The sequence below is a fragment of the Benincasa hispida genome, chromosome 5 (assembly GCF_027475165.1).
Source record: "Benincasa hispida cultivar pf3 chromosome 5, pf3_genome.v1.1, whole genome shotgun sequence".
NCBI lineage: Eukaryota > Viridiplantae > Streptophyta > Magnoliopsida > Cucurbitales > Cucurbitaceae > Benincasa > Benincasa hispida.
In genome coordinates, this window is record NC_143482.1 from 60,573,021 (window position 1) to 60,589,370 (window position 16,350).

The window sequence follows — 16,350 nt, forward strand, 5'->3', positions numbered from 1 at the left end:
TGAGCAATGCTGGAAGACAGAAAGCATCCATCCGCTGCAAAATAGAGCAGCATTGCAATGCTTCGGATTTTGACAGGACTGTCCATGCGTGCACGCCTCTTGCGCAACCCAGTGTCGAGGGCAACGTCACGACTCAAGCTCAACGCTTCTTGGCTTTTTTACGATTTAGCATTACAACGCTAGCCTCAGCGTCGCGACACTACCCTGCGAATATAAATACTTTTTTCTTTCCTTTTTGCAAAGGAGGAAGCATAATTCTCATGGAGGCTAGGTTTCTTTATGTATCATTTCGTCTCTTTGGTAATTTTTGTTTCCCATTTAGGTTAGATTTTGATTTCCTTTTTGGATAGTAAGCAACATTTTTGTAATTCTTCATGAATTTGTCTATGAGTTTGTGAAGTAGTTATTGAATCTTGTTTCTAATTTCAAGGGTTCTTGTAATTCTTTTGAGTTTTCACTTTTTCCTTATCATTTGCAATTTGAGTTGAGCATTCTTGAATCTGTTTTTTAGTTCTTGAAGCATGTTGAATGATCTATATTTTGAACATGTATAATCTAGATGTTTGGTTTTGTCACAATCATGATTGAATGTGTTGCTTTCAATGTGTTCGATAGAATGTCTAGCCAAGATCTACAAGAGGCGATAGTAATCGTGTGTTCTACTCCTAAGATACATTAATTACTAGATTCGGAGAAATTTTGGTTAATCGAGTAAGCTATCTTGGTAATTAATCGGCGCAATTGAATCCTAAAATTTAATACACGTGTTTATGGCTGCTATCAAACCCAATAGAGGTAGAAGCATGTAGGTTTAGGGTTAGGCCTATCCAACCTTAATCAAAGTTTAGGACGCTCTCTTGACTAGGTTATTGTTAGTTGTCCGCCTTTGTAGAGGCTAGCTTAATCAAATTAAGTTAGTAGTTGCGAGCATAATTCAATTGTGAATTTAATTTGTAGAATTCGATGATAGGAATTACATTGAACGTCTAACTTGAATTAGGAGCAAGATTGATCTACACTTGTTTACATTTATCCTCTGTCTCTTGATTTTTAGTATGTTTCTAGTTTCATCAAAACCTCTGTTTTATCACTTTTATAGTCAAACTTAGCTTAAGAAAAGATTAGAATTAAGCATTCCCTATGAATCGACCTCTTACTTCCGCTTTAACTACGAGCTAGTTTTAGTTGTTGTTTGAGCTTTATAAATTTTGATTGTTTCAGGTTAAGTAGAATTAACGACATCTATTTAGCTCTGAACATCTACCTATATGGATTGTTTATCGAAAATATTGTCATGGACGTCTAAGAATCACATGGCATGTGTCCATTTTGAGAACATCACATGTAATCTGATCTTCGTAGCTATTACCAGTGGATAATTATATCACGCAAATGTCATTCCCTGTTGTCTCCCCTTGTATGGGTTTGGATGTGGTTCTATTTTGAGATTCAATGCACGTTCTATTCTCGTTGCTCCCACTATCAATAATAACACTACAATTTTTTTTATTGATGGTGCAGCGAGTTTTGGACAAGGTATGACGTTGTGGTTGAGTTTCAATCTTCAGGACAAGTAGCAATTAATAGGTTCTTCTTCAGATGATTCATTTTCTTCCTCATTCATAGTTGTTTCTTCTTTCCTGATAGTTAAGAGTCTTTCTTGAAAGAAAATTTTTGGATAAATGTCCTGTTTGTCAACATCTTAAGCATTTTCCCATATTTGGACGGTTGTATGGATTTTCTTGAACCTTGTTTATATTTGTATCTGCCCCCTTATCTTTTAGTGGGATGACATCAATTTCCCCTTGTCTTCTTGGTGGTGTTGTATTCTTGGATGTATCCCCAACATTCTTTTTAAATATGGTGTTGCTCATCTTCCATGTGTTTCTTCTTGCTATCTTTCTTGATTGTTCATTATTCATTTCTTCTATAGTTTCAACCAATGAAATTGCACCAGTTAAAAATGTTATGGGATGCACTTTCACTTTTTCTTCAGTGTTTGATCGAATTCCTCCAATGAATCTTGCAATCAAATGATTGTCACTTTCAGTTGGATTAATCTAAGCTCCTAATCGGTGGAACACATCCGTATAATCAACGATTGTCACTTTGGTAACTCTAGCTTCACTTTAGTCACCCATTTCTCCCATCTGAAACTAAGGTCTACGAATTCTTCTTTCCCATACCAACTCTTGTCTTTCTTCTTCCTCTTTTTCTTCTTTACTGGACAATTCCACCTTTTGCCGTTGTCTTCTTTGAAAAATCCTCTTGTCTCAACAGTTCTTGAATGTTAAGAGGGGGTTATTTAATGTTTATAAGTGGTTATTGAATGTTTCTTGGATGCATTTGATGATGTTGAATATTTGGAGTCTTTCTTAGAACCCCAGACCATGTTCTCTTCCAATTTCTTGTGGTTGCTTCAATTATTCTTGAAGTTGTTTTTGCCTTTCCGTCAATCAATCGAGCCTGACGGAAATATTCTCGAGTAAACCTATGATACCATCGATTGACCTTCGACTGATTGCAAGCATTTAGTCAAGGATTTTGGTGATAGAGAGGTGGGTGACTCCACTTCTTTGTTTTAGAAAGTCTCCCATGTACACCATCAAATCCAATTGATCTTGATGCTTTGATACCAATTAGTGTACATCAAGAATAAATTTTATTCGGATGAAGTAATGAATATAAAATGAAGAAAGTTGTATATTTATAGGTCTTTGGATAGTAATCTATAAATGTCTAAGAAGGTTACAACAAGATAAAACTTAAAATAAGGTTATTAAACAAAATATAGGATAAAAGTATACAATAGGATAAAAGTATACAAAATAAAATCTAACTTAACGTGTAACATCGGTTAAATATCTTTAAGTTATAAAGTTTATTTTCCTTTGATTTTGGTTTTTGGAACAAAAATTTAGATATCTAGAGAAGATAATTAATTTAAATTAATTTGATAAGATGATTAATTTAAATTTGTTTACAAAATGATTTGAGATTTAAGTTCGAATTTGGAATTTTGAAAGATTTAAAATTTGGTGGTAAAGGGTAATCCAAGATTTTTTACTTAGGGTTATATATATATATGAGTTTTTTTTCAAAAAAAAAAAAATAAATAAAAAGGAAAAAAATAAAATTCCATTCCATACCCAGCCGTCAGCCTCACCTCACGCTCTCTCTCTCCCCCTCGTCGTCTTCATTCACGCGAACCAGCACCAGCGTCGATAGCAACCTCCATCGCACGACCAGCGCCGCCGCCGCTTCACTGCTCCGCTGCCTGTCGCTGCCCTCGCGCCGGCAACCTCGTCAGAACGTCGTGCGTCGCCGGTGACAGGTCGCCGCCGTTGCTGAATCTCGGACGCCCTCCTCGAATTTCTGTTGCGTTAGTCTCTCTCTCTCTCACATATCCCCTGGTTGCAGTCCGATCGACAGCCCACCAGGTCCATCGCGCCGCCGTTCGCTGCCTCCGGCCACCGGATTTTTGGTTTTTGTAAGTTTTGGGTTGCTTTGATTGGAATTTTATTACCCATTAGAATTTTAGGACTAAACTCATGTTACCCATGCGTTCTGACATTAGATTTGAGTTTTAAGAGAATTAGCATACTGTCCAGCGAGATCGGAGGCGTATATAAAATAAAACCTAACCTAACATATCTACTACATCAATAAGTAACCATTTGATTTGGTTGATATGTCGATCCTGTCTCTTAAGTGTATGATGGATATGGTAGTGTCATATCGGTGAATCTTTTTTCTTTTTACCTGTTGAACCACCTTCCGCAGTGTTTAAATTTTTATGAGTTTATTTTGACTTCTGATCCTTCTTTATAAGAGTTAAATGGAGTCGCTAGTTTGTTTCCACATTTTGAAGTTCTGTATTTATAGTTTGAAGTTTTTTCTTTTCCTTTATTTTCTGACTCTTGCTAACTGTGATCTTGCATATGTTATTCAATCATGTTTGAGTGTTTTTATAGTTATGGTTTATCTGAAATTTGTTGGTTGTTCTTAGAGTACTTTAGACATGGACGTCGATCATTATGCTATTCTTGGGTTACCCTCGGGTGAGCAAGGTGCCAAGCTCACAGAGAAAGAGATATCTAAAGCGTACAGAGCAAAGGCTTTGGAATTGCACCCTGACAAGAGGCCAGATGATCCAAATGCCCATGCCAATTTCCAAATGCTGAAATCATCCTACGAGATTCTAAAGGATGAGAAGGCAAGGAAATTATTTGATGATCTTCTAAGAGTCAAGTGTGAGCAGCATCGCCGACAAACTGAGCGTGATTCTAAACGCCAGAAAATGATGACGGACCTTGAAGCAAGAGAACGATCTGCATTTGCCCCTGACCCTGCTGCAAAAGAACTAGAAGAGGAAGAAAAAATTGCCAGAAAGTTAAAGGAAGAGATTGCTAGAATTCGAGCTATGCACGCAAAGAAAGGAGCACCTACAACATTTCCACCAAAGAAAGAGACTGGGAGAGTTGGAAAGAACATTGATGGTGATGCTGGACCTACAATGGACAAAGAGAGGATGCTTAAGGTTTCATGGGAGAAGATTGGTGAGGATTATACAGCAGAGAAACTTAGAGAGATGTTTTCAAAGTTTGGTGAGGTTGAAGATGTTGTTATTAGGCATAACAAGAAGAAGAAAGGTTCAGCAGTCATTGTAATGTCAAGTAAAGATGCTGCAGTGAGTTTTCTCATTAAATTTTCTTTTTCCTAATCTGTGTTCCCTGTTTCTTAGGTTACTTTTTCTAAAACTTTAACTTGAACTATTATAGTAATTGTACGTGGGTTTTATTTCGTCTTTCAGGTTGCTTCTACTAGATCTATGCTTGGTGATCTATCTAACCCTTTGCTAGTTTTGCCTCTTCAACCGGTTTCTTCAGTAGAGATGCCCAGTGCTGAGAGATCACCAGAACATAATCGATTGAATAATTTGGTAGGAGCTGGTTACCAAGCATTTGAAGATTCTATTTTAAAGAAACTCCAAAAGGTAGCTCTCTCTCTCTCTCTCACTAAATTCTTCCAACTTTTATTTTCTTGCTAGTAATGAGACTAAGGGTCATGATTGTTCCAACTGAAGATAAATAAAGAGGGAGAACAATTATAACATATCTAAAAACAAGTTCTCCAAAAGAAGGTATTAAAAACAGTAAAGAAAACAAGTTAACTTTCTGCCAGCTTTCTACTCTATTCTTCCTTTGAAATATTCTCTTGCTTCTCTCTACCAAACAAACCAAAAAATAGCACTAATAGCATTCAACCACAAGATAAGACGACTTTTCCTTGGAAATGAATGCCACAAAGGAGACTGTACGGTTGGAACTTGGAAGTAAAAAAAGAGGGGAGAGCAGTCGTAAGAACCTTAGAACAAGAGGTCTAAAGGGAGGAATTGAATACAATGATATTCCAAGTTTCTTACAACTGTCTACTCACTTTTTGAACCTTCTCTTATTCCTATCCAAGCTAACAAACCAAAGGTAGCCCCAGTAGCATTCAACAACTAGACAAATAGCTTTCTTTTGGAAATAAGAGCAACGAAGGTGACTATATTGACTATTAAAGACATCTTATGTTAATAACACTGCAGAATACCTTCAAATAACCGAACAAACCAAACGTAGTCTTGATAGCATTCAACCACAAGACAAATAGCTTTTCTTTGGAAATAAGAGCCAGGAAGGAGACCATATTGACAATTAAAGACATCATATGTTAATAACACCAGTAAATACCTTCCACTAAGGATGAATGAATGGACACTCCAAAAAGAGTCATTCAGCATTCTCAATGTGTTGACAACAAAGGCTACCTAGTTAGTTGGAAAGCTCAGTATCAATACCTAGTTTAGGATCTCCTAACTAGAATTAACCTACTTGAAAAAAATAAAAGAGAAAAGAATGAGTATTAACCCTCCCATCAAGTCTATCCACAATCTTTCCAGTTTTTTATTTAGTATACTTTAATTTTCTAAGAGCATTAAATATTCTTCCTTTTTTTTTGTAGTTTATTATCTCTATCATTTTATACCCTTCTGATATTTTTTTCTGTCAACTTAAACAGGCTGGTGAGAAGCAAAAACAATAAGTTAGCACTACAAAGATCAGTTTTACCATATGAATTGAGAACACCCTTGTCATGAATGTTGAGGTGAAAGCATATTTTCTAGTTGCTACTTCTCAGTTGGAATTAATTCCATATCTTCTCTACTTGCTGAATTATCTTCCCAATTTGTATACTGTTTTGACTGCAGACCATTGAGAGGTACCTTCAGTTATTGTTTATGCATGAGAATCATGGTCCGATGAGTATGATACCAATTAAAATATTTCTAATTAATACTCAGACTCTTGTTCAATATATCAATTCAATTCAACGAGTCTTGATGGAAAGAACAAACACATGAGTGTCGTATATGCTGCTGAAGATTTGTTTGTAAGTGCTGTATCCTTTTCCATTACTCTATTGAAGGTCCTTTATTAGGCTGAATGATTCATACAAGTCATAATGTTTGAGTAGCTAGCTGGTTCTATTTCTTTTAGAAGTAATGGCAAAAGTTATATTCATCAGACTTATAGTTTCTCGTCTGTACTTGTGTAATCGAACATCTCTAACTCTAACACTCTGTTCATGTATTTGTTTTTCTTTCTATAGATCGAGCATAGTTCACTTGATTGTTTGTCTATTTATTTTATGGCATTGTTGAGTTGATAGCTACGATATTGTTTTCAATTGTTTATTGTTTCTGAATTCTGGGAATGCCAAAAGTTGGAGCAAGTCAAATAGCAAGCACTACTTAGCATTTAGTGGTTTGCAGGTCTGTTCTGATAATAATCATTGTTATTCTCGATCTGATAACTTATTGTTATAGCTCGATCTTATACTTCACCATACAGTACGTCGAGTTTTGGCACGAAGAGGCGTTTAAGTTGCATTGTAGTTGGGTCCAATTTCATATATTATGGCTAGCAAAGAATGCATAGCCTCAACTCCTCAGTGACAGGTCTTACCATGATAGATTTTGGCTTTGTTCCCTCCACCAGCTGCTTTGGTTATGGTTTTTTGCACCTGGTTTCAAGCTCGCAACTTAAATTTATCCTCGAATTTGCCGTTCTGCAGCTATTGGCATAGGATTTTGGCTGCTGCTTTCAAATGTTAGACTTCTAAATTGTCGATGTACTGTTACCGGCCATTGTACAATTATCAGGTTTTGAGTACTTCAGTCTTTATGTAATTTGCTTCTTCAGTTTCAATGGCAGGAAAAAATCACAAGGTTTGAGCTTGAATATTGTATTTTTCTTCAACAATTTTAGAATGTTTAGTTTTAGGCCTGTTCAATTTCGGTTGGATGATTGACATGGTAGAATTAAACATAGGAGAATGAAAATTAGTGGCATTTTCAGCTTAAAGGATTTTTTTTTTTTTCTTTTTTTTTAGGATACACTATCATTATACCCCAGCAAAAACAGGTACAAGAATAAAAATGCCAAAGTGACCGGAGTTCAACTAGCATATGGATATATGGATGTGTTAGTGACTAATAGGATAAAAACAAATAGTATGATAATTTCATTAAATGTAGAGGAGTCACAATGACTTCTTCCAAGTCAGAACGTCAATAATCTCCATAGGATATCAAAGTTGTCGTGCTCAACGGCTACACGTGCTAAAATGTGCCACAAAATTTTCAAATCTAGGATAATTGGTGGAGATGACTTTTGCTTTGATGGTCATCCCTTCGATCTCTTCCACAGTGCTCTGCGTGTCAAAGTTATCGACATGCTCTCGATTTAGCAATGTGATTGACACCTGCAAGATTGGACTAAACAAAGAGAGGAGGGGTGGACGATCTCCCCCAAAAAATCGATGAAGATCAACACTAAGCCTTGCACGATGACCAAATTCTTCTGTATTGGGAACAACCTACTCGGATGAGAGACCCAAGAAGTTACACCACTCGGTCGATACCCTCTTAGAGGAGATAATTCTAGCTTATAAATGTTTTTAATATCATTATCGTTAATAATTTGTGTTTTGGATTAACATATCTCATCATCTATTTGTTTTTTAACATGTAAAATAAAATTATGAATAATTTCTCCAGGATTGGGAAGAAATCGATGTCATATATTATAAACCAGTCATATTATTGAGCTCTGTACATGTCGATAAAAATCACTTAAAATTATTAAGACTAGAAAGTGATGTCATCTACTGGTTGTATGTGATGTTTTTATAGCCTAAATTTGAAAAGTATGAGACCTTTAAGCAGTAATTTGATTTTAGTCAATGGTCTGATTAAACTCTGTTGTGTGGTCTAGTGGCCTAGGAATCGAGGTTGAAATTTTAGTTTATGTAGCTAGTTATATTGGAAAAGTTGTAACTTGGAGACCTAAATTTTTACAACTATTTTTTAGTTCAACCATCGTAAGGGTTAAAAGAGTGAATTATCAATTTTTTGAAATAATTATTAGTGTCTTATTTATTGAACTATAGTAAAGAAAGTGAATTTACAACTTTTTTTAATTCAACCATTGTGAGAGAGAGACGAACTATCGAAGTTTGAAATGGTAATTATTGTCTTGTCTATTGAGCTAGAAAAGTGAATTTGACCTTTCTGAATTCAACCATTGTAAAGATGAGGAAGCAAACTATCGATTTTTGAAATGATAATTAAAATGTCTTATCTATTAAGTTATGACAAAGAAAGTGAATTTGACTTTTTTTTTTTTTTTTTTTTTTTTTTTTTTTTAGTTCAACCATTATAAGGACGAAGGAGCGAAAAACTATAATTAGTGTCTCGCCCATTGAGTCATAAAGATTACGTTGATTTAAACTATACAAAATTAACCTCTATTTAAAGTAAAACTTAATCTGTAAATTAAATGCAAACGTCAAAGTTTAAATTTATCATGTATTCTCTCTAAACTTGATCTTATTCTTACTAATTTTGACTTTTGACATCGATCTATTTTTAAATTTAAAATTACTTTGAAAGGAAATCATTCCATAGTATACAATTAGCTATGCCTTATAATACTACAATGATAGGAAAGTAGAACACAAGAAGCAGGGCTATTCATAATAACATCAAACTGAACTCTTCAGAAATTCTCAAAACTGTTCAGAATACAAAGACATGATATCAACTTATATAAATAGACAAGAGGAATTGGAAAGGGCCTTTATAAGAATTTAGATGCCCTAAAAGTTGTTGAGCATGCCCTAAAGCAGAACAGATGCCACGATCCAACAAAATAATTAAACATAATACAAACATTGGAAGAGCTTGATGTTCTTTGCTAAAAGAATGTTGTTCCCATTCTGACTTGCTTGGAAAGAGGCTGAACTGTGAGAATGAGATGGAACACAACCTTTTTTTTTTCATTTATTCTTCACTCTGAATTTATGCAATATGGAGGGAGAAAGGAAGTGAAATGGAAAGAGGGAGAGACTGAAAATAACATTTCTCCAAGCTCATTATGATCTATCTACGCGGCCTCTTACAGGTATATAAGAGCTTTGGTTCTTCAATTTGCAGATTCTCGGCTGTAAAACAGGTCAAGAGTCTTTGCAGGTATACGGTGCAGGAGTTCACGAGGGAAAATACGAAGCAGTGTCCATGCCAGGTCAAGTGATTGGAAAATGTTTCGAGTATCGTAAGCTCCTTGAGTGACAAACTTCCTCTCAAATTTGTCCAAAAACTCCAAATAGAGCTGTTTTCAGAAAGTGACGTTAGTTTGTTGTTATGAGAATGGAATTTTTATCATTGCAAAACAATTCTCATGGAAAATGAAAGAAAGATATAATATAATACCAGATCCTCGGAAGAGAGTGCTTCTTCTCCGACCACGGCTTTCATGGCCTGAACATCCTTCCCAATTGCATAATTTGCATAGAGCTGCAGGTTCGCGGGCTCATAGATATTAAAGTCACATAGCTTTCATCACTAGCTCAAAGATGGATCTGTAAAACTATAACAAAGAAAGCTCACCTGGTTGGATACATCAGCATGATCCCTACGGGTCATTCCTTCACCAATAGCACTCTGCAGTAATGGAGGATATTTATTAAGTACACTATGAATTTGTCTATGCTTATAAACAATCATAAAACAATGTGGAAGAAAATTACCTTCATGAGACGAGACAGTGAAGGAAGTACATTAATTGGTGGGTATATCTGGCCAAGCCAAGAAGATAATTATCAGATTCAGAGCCAGGAAGAATACTCGTGAGTAACAATTATCATTGATTATAAGTTCCAAGTTGATGAAAAGTAACTTAAATATCTCTGAAAACCTGAAAACTGCTATGTTTTTCCAATTTTCATTTGGGTAATAGTAATCCATGGACTGACAACTTATCAAAATGGGCGCAGTATGTCACTGCTCATATCTTAAAGAGCAATGGCCAAGCAAAATGATGATAGATGAAAAGTTCCTCTTCCATCTACCTTTACATGAAAAGGATCGGATTTTATGACTTGTTGGGGTGTATGCTATTTTGTGGGATCTTCGGAGTGAGGGGAATAATAGTGTTTAGAGGTTTGGAGAGGGACCCTCAAATGTTTGATCCCTTGCTAGATTTCAAGCTTCTCCTTGAGCTTTGACTTCGAAGAGCTTTTGTAATTATTTTGTAGGTTCTACTTTGTACAATTTGAGCCCTTTTCCTTTAGGAGGGTGTCCTTTTTTAGGGCTTTTATTTTTGTGTGTCCTTGTATTCTCTCATTCATTCTCAATGAAAGTTGTTTGATAAAAATATACATATGCAACTTTTTTTATTAGTACAACAATATGCAAAGTGGGGGATTCTAATATCTAACCTCTTAGTCAAGATTACATGCTTTATGCCAAATTGCCAATTGAGCTATGCTCATGGTTACCTTATATATACAACTTCACATGGTATGGCTTGCATCGATAAACAAGTTATATAATCTAAATTGTAAGCTCCATATACTCACCTGTCTGTTGTAGAGTTGCCTGTCAATGTAGATCTGTCCCTCGGTAATATAGCCAGTAAGATCAGGAGTAGGATGTGTAATATCTGATCACCCCCAAAACCCCAAAACCCCAAAAGAATCAATTAAAACGCTAAAGACTAAAAAAAACGTTCATTTAACAAGACGATGAACATAGATAGAGGAGGCATTACCATCGTTTGGCATGGTGAGGATTGGGATTTGAGTGATGGATCCTTTACGTCCTTCAATACGTCCAGCTCGTTCATAGATTGTAGCAAGATCAGTATACATATAACCAGGGTATCCACGCCTTCCAGGTACTTCCTCTCGTGCAGCAGACACCTGCAAAAGAAGTCAATTATGTGTTTTTTAAATTCTTTTCTTCTATTTCCCCCTTTTCGCAGGGAACATCTTCCCAACTTGAATGTTCCCAACCAAAACTATTACGATTCTGTATGAACATTGAAATTATTTTGAAACTCTTAGAAATGATCACTTACCTGATGTCCCCAAAGGGACTCTTAGAAGTGATCTTTTAATAATGTTAACAATTAACATATCTAAATGCTCTGTAAATTAGTTTGATAAGCAAAACAATAACTTAGTTAATTAAGGTATTCAGTTTCTTCAATCAGTTAATTCAAGAAAGTTGCCATCAACTAAAAGCAATTTTTTATGTGCGCAAAAACAATAAAACTACAAGATTGGTCCTAGGTCAGCCAAAATCCGATTAAAAAATCCTAAAAGATATGTTATCATATAATCTGCATTTAGTTACAGGGAGTCCAGAGACATGTTCAGAAACTCCAAACTAAAAAGTAAATACATCATTGCATTACCTCACGAAGGGCATCAGCATAAGAACTCATATCTGTCAGTATGACGAGAACATGCTTCCCACATTCATAAGCCAAATATTCAGCAGTAGTAAGAGCAATACGAGGAGTGATGATACGCTCAATTGTAGGATCATTAGCCTGTAAAAAAATATATATATGGCTCCAATATTTAAGAATAAATAGTCACAAAGTTTAGTTGATGCATAAAAAAAAAAAAAAAAATACCAGGTTCAGAAATAGGGTCACTCTCTCCATTGAACCATTTTCTTCAAAATCACGTTTGAAAAATTGAGCAGTTTCCATGTTAACACCCATAGCAGCAAAAACAATGGCAAAGTTGTCCTCTTCACCACCCTGTAAATCAAAAACTTAGGTTAAAAAAAGATATCTCTCTCCACTAAAATAAGCATCAAAATTATCAAATCAGTACACCAAGGAAATATCTTGAGAATGAGTAATCAATCACCCAGTTCACATATATTTCAGCATTGTAGTAACTTGCATGTAATTGCAAATTTGACTTGAAAAGCTAGAAGATTATATTCTTTTCTAATTCGATGGAAAACTTCTTCGAACTTAAAGGTCAAATTCATTATATTTCTTAATTATTACAAAATTATTTTACACGTTTGATAAAGAAATTATAATCTCCTCTAAATAAAAAATTTAGAGTGGACAAATATCTACCGAGCAATCCCATTTTCCAAACCAAAGCAAAAAACGCATGCCTGCAAAGTTACACAACTGTAGCCTATACCTCAAGAAGATCGTTAGATTTCTCCAACCGCTTCACCAAGCCAGCCTGACGACATATCTGGGCAGCAATTTCATTGTGAGGAAGACCTGCAGCTGAGAAAAGTGGGATCTTTTGCCCTCTAGCAATGGAATTCATGACATCAATTGTAGAAATTCCAGTCTGTATCATCTCTTCAGGATAAGTTCTTTCACTAGGGTTAATAGAACTCCCTAAGGAAGAAGAATTAGCAAATAAGGTAAATAAAATATAATAAAGTGTGGATTTACTAAAATGGAAAGAGAGAGAAAAATAATTCTCCATATTTCCAGTAACACACCAGAAATATCCAAGTAAGCCTCAGGCAAGATAGGAGGGCCATTATCGATGGGTTTTCCAGAACCATTAAAAATTCGCCCAAGCATGTCCAAGGAGACTGGAGTTTTCAAAACCTACAAATAAGATATAGAACAAAAGTAATGAGCAATAAAATTAAGTGTAAAACAAAGTTAAACTATAAAGAACCTCAATGAATGAAAAAAGACGCCCTAGAATCTCTTTATCAATTTCAATTTTCCAAGACCTGGTGGCTGGCAACAGAATTTCCACAAATATAGATGTCCAAGCAAAAAAAAAAAAAAAAAAGGTGATCATGAAGCTAGAAAGCTAATTTAAAGCACCCTCCGGAACATTTGGCTAAAAAGGAATAGACATATTTTTTAAGATAAAACCTTGGACATTGAAAAGCTAGGGCAGTTGAACCAATCTCTAGTCCATTTATAAGGCTTCAGTGATTAACCTAGTACTGTTCCATCATACAAGTATCTTGCAAAATTGTTTCCTATTCAATCCCTTTACACAAGACTGACGGTTCACAGAGAAAATAAACATGGTATTCGAACAAATTCATTTGACAAGATAAATTCAGCCAATTATTCTATTATTAATAGGGTTTGTACCTCTCCGGTAAATTGTACAGTTGTATATTTGTTATCAATTCCAGATGTCCCTTCGAATACCTGGCAATTCAAAACAACAAAAGCCAAATAAAAATATTATAAGTAGATGAACTGCTTTGCAAGAATAAACAACAAAAAAGAAAGTGAAGCAGTACAATCTCTGTAGAAAATAAGCAAAAACTGATGGTATCAATTAATTTTTTTGGTATCAATTTATCAAAACCAGAGAATAATCTGGAAACAAGCACCCAACCAAAGAAGGGCACATCATTCCCTGAACCTCAATCTTAGGTAGGAAGTCAGAATGATAGTGAAACTGGAAATAAGACAGAAGCGCGCTGAAGAAGATAACCTGAACAACAGCTTTCTCCCCATCAACTTCCAGGACTTGACCTCGCCTGGTTGATCCATCTCCTAGATGAATATTAACAATCTCCTGAAACTTAGGTCCCTGGAAATTTGAGAAAAGAAAAACTTAGTCACTAGATCCTCAATAAATATACATGACAAACTAGAGAGAAAGGATCAATACCTTGACTTTGTCCAGAATAACCAAAGGACCAGCCACTCCAGAGACTGTTCTATATTCTGCAGCAAGAAAACCAATCGAAAATCATTTACCCAGAACAAAGGTTCCAAGATTTTTGCAACTCAAGCTTATATTACTTCGATCAAAATAAAGCTTCAAAAATTAACAAATGATAGCAAGGATAAGCCATTGGAAAACCTACCCATTCCAATCTCCAGCGTTCCCTCCTCTGCATCGTGATTGTTTTGTTCCACACCCATACTTCAATCACTAACGCACCAAGAACAAAAATAACAAAACCCCAAAAGTAAATTACAAAAAATTAACAACAAAAATCAATTGAATGCATCACTACACATATACTGAAATTACCTCCAATCACCACAGAACAACAAAAACACAAAACTATCCTCGAAATCAAATGACAATAATTGGAGACCACAGAAAAAACCAAGTTCGGATCAAACAAGCGTAATCAACTCCTATAGCCCTGAAGAGGCAGATAAATACATATTCCTAACGAAAACGGAATCCGAGGCAATCAAAAAAGGATTAAGAAACATTCGGAATTGATCGTGGATCTGAAAGAGAAGAGGAAGATTCAAACCTGTTGTTTTCGCTTCTCCTGATCTGATAGAGGAACCGAGGGCGAGGAGAGATGTGGACAGCAGCGAGAAGATGCAAACTGGGATCTGACGGACTGGAAATATTATTAATAATAATTGAAGAAAACTAAATTTCACTCGGAATATCGATTTTATATTTTTCTTTTAACCGTTCGTCGTAGACAGAGTAAAATAACATTCAGGCTAAAATACAAAAATAATTTTTTTAAAAAAATAAAATTAAAATACTATTTTTAACTCTATACTCTAATTTTTTTATAAAAAAAAATTAGTTCTAATATTTTTATTTATAGTCTCGATACTTCCGATGATTTTTAAATATAGTCCCTCCAAGTTAATTTTTAACGAAATTGATTAAACAATAATAATAATAATAATTTCCATGCCAACAAATATAATATGGTATATGTTTTCAGAATTTACAATAAAAATGTTAATAAATAAAAAAAATCGATAATACACTAATAATAGACACTAAATTTAAGATTTATTAAAATTACATAGAGTAAAAATAGATAATTGAAAGGACAAAACCAAAATTTAATAAATTTCAAAATATAGGGACCAAGATGATATTTTAACTCTAAAGGATGTTAAAATATTATTTTGGATCTGGTTTGTAATAATTTGATTTTGGTTTTTGGTTTTTGAAGATTAGATGGGATAACGACACATAACAAGACCCTATATTTCAATTATATCAACATTTTTTATTATTTAGATAAATGTCTAAGTGGGTTATACAAAAATTATGATCTAATTACCTTCATTCCCCAGCCTACTATTGTGGTGGGAGCTAAGAGAGAAAATTGGAGGAAAATTGCATTTATGATATAGTTTTCCATATTTTTGAATCATTTTTAATGTTGGAATGAGAATATGCATTTATTATATTCTATTAATTATTTGAGATTTCTTCTCATTTTCAATTAGAATAAATACATTTAGTATGGTTTTATTTTTCATTTAACACGTTTACACGTATCAAACAACTAGTTTTTCTGATGGGTTTCTAGTTATTTTTAATATACCTTAGAACATTGTTTTAGATATTTGCAAATGTTTAACCAATATATAAAATACATTACAAATATAAATCAGAGATTGACTCAGTGTTCAATATAAATCTCAACATATATCATATATTTCTTTTATATCATAGTATGTATAATACCAATAAATCAAATTTTAATGACGATTCCCTAACATAAGTGTAATTCAAAATTAAATTAACAATTTTAATACACCACAGTATATAAATCACTCAACATCGAACATAATTCATAGTATATATTAAAAATTCTATTTTTATCACGGTATATATCATAAATTTCATTTAATTAGTTAAAAATCTCAATTAATTTCATTTAAGCTCTAAATATATTTATTATATATCATTAATTAGTTGAGCTTTTTTCCTATTTGAAATTAATGTGATTTTCTATCCCACGTCTGACTTCTAACATACACACACATATATATATATGAAAGATATGATACATACTGTGACATAAATTGAATTTATGATATATTGTGGTATATTAAAGTTGTTAAATTAATTTTGAATTACACTTTGGTTAGGGAATTGTTGTTAAATTTTGATTTATTGAGATTATATATCCTATGATATAAAAGAAATTTATAATATATACTGAGATTTATGTTGAACATGTTAAAGTTTGATTTGTTCAGATTA

General features: G+C 34.1%; 2 protein-coding genes across 12 annotated transcripts; one reads left to right on the forward strand and one right to left on the reverse strand.

The window, feature by feature from the left end:
* The first annotated feature begins 3,114 nt into the window (after positions 1 to 3,114).
* LOC120078061 (DNAJ heat shock N-terminal domain-containing protein) lies at positions 3,115 to 7,289 on the forward strand. Of its 10 annotated transcripts, none has more exons than XR_016529823.1 (6): positions 3,117 to 3,490; positions 4,010 to 4,690; positions 4,814 to 4,996; positions 6,067 to 6,267; positions 6,350 to 6,438; positions 6,900 to 7,289. XR_016529823.1 is itself a non-coding variant. In XM_090314137.1 (4 exons), the coding sequence occupies exons 2-4, from the start codon at positions 4,022 to 4,024 to the stop codon at positions 6,088 to 6,090; spliced, it is 876 nt and encodes a 291-aa protein (XP_090170263.1). In that variant the 5' UTR covers positions 3,117 to 3,490; positions 4,010 to 4,021; the 3' UTR covers positions 6,091 to 6,677. The 10 variants fall into 10 exon arrangements, 1 of the variants encoding a protein (XP_090170263.1); XR_016529818.1 differs by having other exon boundaries at positions 6,067 to 6,153; positions 6,257 to 6,438; XR_016529824.1 differs by having other exon boundaries at positions 6,067 to 6,153.
* A 1,790-nt stretch (positions 7,290 to 9,079) lies between these two features.
* On the reverse strand, positions 9,080 to 14,822 carry VAB2 (ATPase, V1 complex, subunit B protein). 2 transcript variants are annotated; one of them, XM_039032208.2, is made up of 15 exons: positions 14,636 to 14,822; positions 14,231 to 14,298; positions 14,032 to 14,087; positions 13,852 to 13,950; positions 13,500 to 13,559; positions 12,881 to 12,992; positions 12,565 to 12,773; positions 12,033 to 12,161; positions 11,808 to 11,945; positions 11,160 to 11,310; positions 10,969 to 11,051; positions 10,138 to 10,185; positions 9,998 to 10,051; positions 9,821 to 9,904; positions 9,080 to 9,719 (listed from the first exon to the last, which is right to left on the reverse strand). In XM_039032208.2, exons 2-15 carry the CDS (start codon positions 14,286 to 14,288, stop codon positions 9,534 to 9,536), a joined length of 1,467 nt encoding a protein of 488 aa, XP_038888136.1. In that variant the 5' UTR covers positions 14,289 to 14,298; positions 14,636 to 14,822; the 3' UTR covers positions 9,080 to 9,533. The 2 variants fall into 2 exon arrangements, with proteins under 2 accessions (XP_038888136.1, XP_038888137.1); XM_039032209.2 differs by having other exon boundaries at positions 14,401 to 14,637.
* Between the last annotated feature and the right edge of the window lie 1,528 nt (positions 14,823 to 16,350).

Coding starts and splice junctions, on each gene's coding strand:
- LOC120078061 (XM_090314137.1), top strand. CDS start 4,022: ATGGACGTCGATCATTATGCTATTCTTGGGTTACCCTCGGGTGAGCAA. Junction 4,691..4,813: donor TGTCAAGTAAAGATGCTGCA/GTGAGTTTTCTC, acceptor TTCGTCTTTCAG/GTTGCTTCTACTAGATCTAT. Junction 4,997..6,066: donor TTTTAAAGAAACTCCAAAAG/GTAGCTCTCTCT, acceptor CAACTTAAACAG/GCTGGTGAGAAGCAAAAACA.
- VAB2 (XM_039032208.2), bottom strand. CDS start 14,288: ATGGGTGTGGAACAAAACAATCACGATGCAGAGGAGGGAACGCTGGAG. Junction 12,774..12,880: donor GGCTTACTTGGATATTTCTG/GTGTGTTACTGG, acceptor CTTCTTCCTTAG/GGAGTTCTATTAACCCTAGT. Junction 10,052..10,137: donor CACTGTCTCGTCTCATGAAG/GTAATTTTCTTC, acceptor CCATTACTGCAG/AGTGCTATTGGTGAAGGAAT.